The sequence below is a fragment of the Pseudonaja textilis genome, chromosome 14, assembly GCF_049901715.1.
Source record: "Pseudonaja textilis isolate UNSWEBS1 chromosome 14, rPseTex1.2, whole genome shotgun sequence".
Taxonomy (NCBI): Eukaryota; Metazoa; Chordata; class Lepidosauria; order Squamata; family Elapidae; genus Pseudonaja; species Pseudonaja textilis.
The window spans coordinates 263,181-264,959 of record NC_142003.1 but is presented as its reverse complement, the minus strand read 5'-3'; the positions used below and the strand labels follow the sequence as shown (position 1 = coordinate 264,959).

The 1,779-nt window shown below is 66.9% G+C and overlaps 1 protein-coding gene across 1 annotated transcript; it reads left to right on the top strand.

The window, feature by feature from the left end:
• The first annotated feature begins 345 nt into the window (after nt 1-345).
• PAM16 (presequence translocase associated motor 16) lies at nt 346-1,779 on the top strand. The gene is made up of 5 exons (XM_026704477.2): nt 346-738; nt 811-895; nt 974-1,110; nt 1,238-1,303; nt 1,628-1,779. Exons 1-5 carry the CDS (start codon nt 439-441, stop codon nt 1,712-1,714), a joined length of 675 nt encoding a protein of 224 aa, XP_026560262.2. The 5' UTR covers nt 346-438; the 3' UTR covers nt 1,715-1,779.

Genomic DNA, 1,779 nt, shown 5'->3' with positions numbered 1-1,779 from the left:
CTGGTGTCTCCTGTGTCTTTATTCCTTCTGTGGCTTCCCAGCCAGGATGTCGCCCCCTGGCTGCCTCTTCCCGAGGAGGAGTGCTCTCTGCTGATGCCGCTGTCACTGCTGATGAAGGACTGGGGGGGCGGGGGGGCGAGCAGAGTTACACCTGGGCTTTTTGGCAGCTTACCACCAGCTCCCCTAAATCCACGGGTTTCACTTCCTCAGTTCTGCCGGCTATAAACTGCAGAAGGCCAGATCCCCTGGCTGGGAAGGCAGAGAGGCCCTTTCTTTGGGCACCGGGGTGGTCCTTGCACCTTACACACAGCTCCTACCAAAGGCTCTCCACCCCCAGGCCCCTTTGGAGGCAGGTTGCCCCCGGCCGCGGTCAAAAGAAGCCCCTATCCCCTCCCCCCGGCGAGTTGGGCGCAGCTCAGGGCTCCGTCCCCCTGGTAGATGGCGGGAAGGGTGGCAAATTCCTCGCAGCAGCTCCCGGGAGCAGCTGGGCCGAATCTTTCCAGGGTGCCTGCAGGGCAGGAAGAGGCAACGCGGGCCCCCTCGGAGCGATCGCTGCGCTCGGGATCGCCGTCGGGTGGCTCCCGCGCAGTACCGGAGGATGCCGCTGGAGTCGGCCTCGCGTGCGCCGCCGCACGAGGCGCTCTGGCCGCTCCTCATGGCTACTTCCGGGACGAAGGACCGCTCCTTCCGGTCGCACTCCTCTCGGCCGTTCTGAGCTGCGCTCCCGCGGCGGACATGGTGAGCGGGCGGCGGGCGGCGGGGCGGGCGAGCCGGGCGGGGGGCCGGGCCTGACCGCCGTTGTCCCCGCAGGCCAAGTACCTGGCGCAGATCGTGCTGGTGGGCGTCCAGGTGGTGGGCCGCGCCTTCGCCCGCGCGTTGCGGCAGGAGTTCGCAGGTAAGCCGTGCCGGGGGGCGCCGGGCGCGGGCTCTCGGCCCCTGGCGGGACGCTAAGCCGCCTTGTCCCCGTGTGCAGCCAGCCAAGCGGCCGCCGAGACGCGCGGGCGGGCGGGCGCCCAGTCCTGGGCGGCCTCCAGCCTCTCCGGAATCAGCTTGCAGGAAGCTCAGCAGATCCTTAACGTCTCCACGCTCAGCCCGGAGGAGATCCAGAAGGTGGGCCGGCGCCGCGGGTTCGGGCCGGGAGGGCTCTCGGGCAGCGGCCCCTGCGCGACGGCGAGGCGGAGAAGCAAAGGGCCGACCCTCTGAACCTGACCCGGCGTTGTCTGCTTTTCTTCGGCAGAACTACGAGCATTTGTTTAAGGTGAACGACAAGTCCGTGGGGGGCTCCTTTTACCTGCAGTCCAAGGTGAGTCAACCGGCTGGAGCGTCGCTGCTCTCTGTCGACGGCCGGCGCCTTAGGTCCGAGGCATCCCTCGGTCCCTCCCCCTTTTCTGGCACAGCGTTTTGAAGCCCTCCAGGTCCACGAGGGTGGGCTGCACGTGGTGTCCGGGCAACCTTGGAAGGTGGCTGGTATTTTCTGCGCCCCCCCCCCCGCAGCTGTTAAAGCCTCCTGTGATCTGCCCCCCCCTTCTCCTGGGCGGTGCTGCCCTCTGGTGGCTGCTTGCCGCCCACAAAGTGGGTGGGTGCTCTGCCACACGTGCCTCTGGAGTGCCAACCCTCTGCCCTGCAGGTGGTGAGAGCCAAGGAGCGGCTGGACGAAGAGCTGAGGATCCAGCCCCAGAGGGAACAAGACTCGCCACACAAGCCAGGCACGTAGCACACCCGCTCTCTTGCACTGGTGTCCCATCTAAATTATAGCTAGCAATAAATACCCCTTGCGTA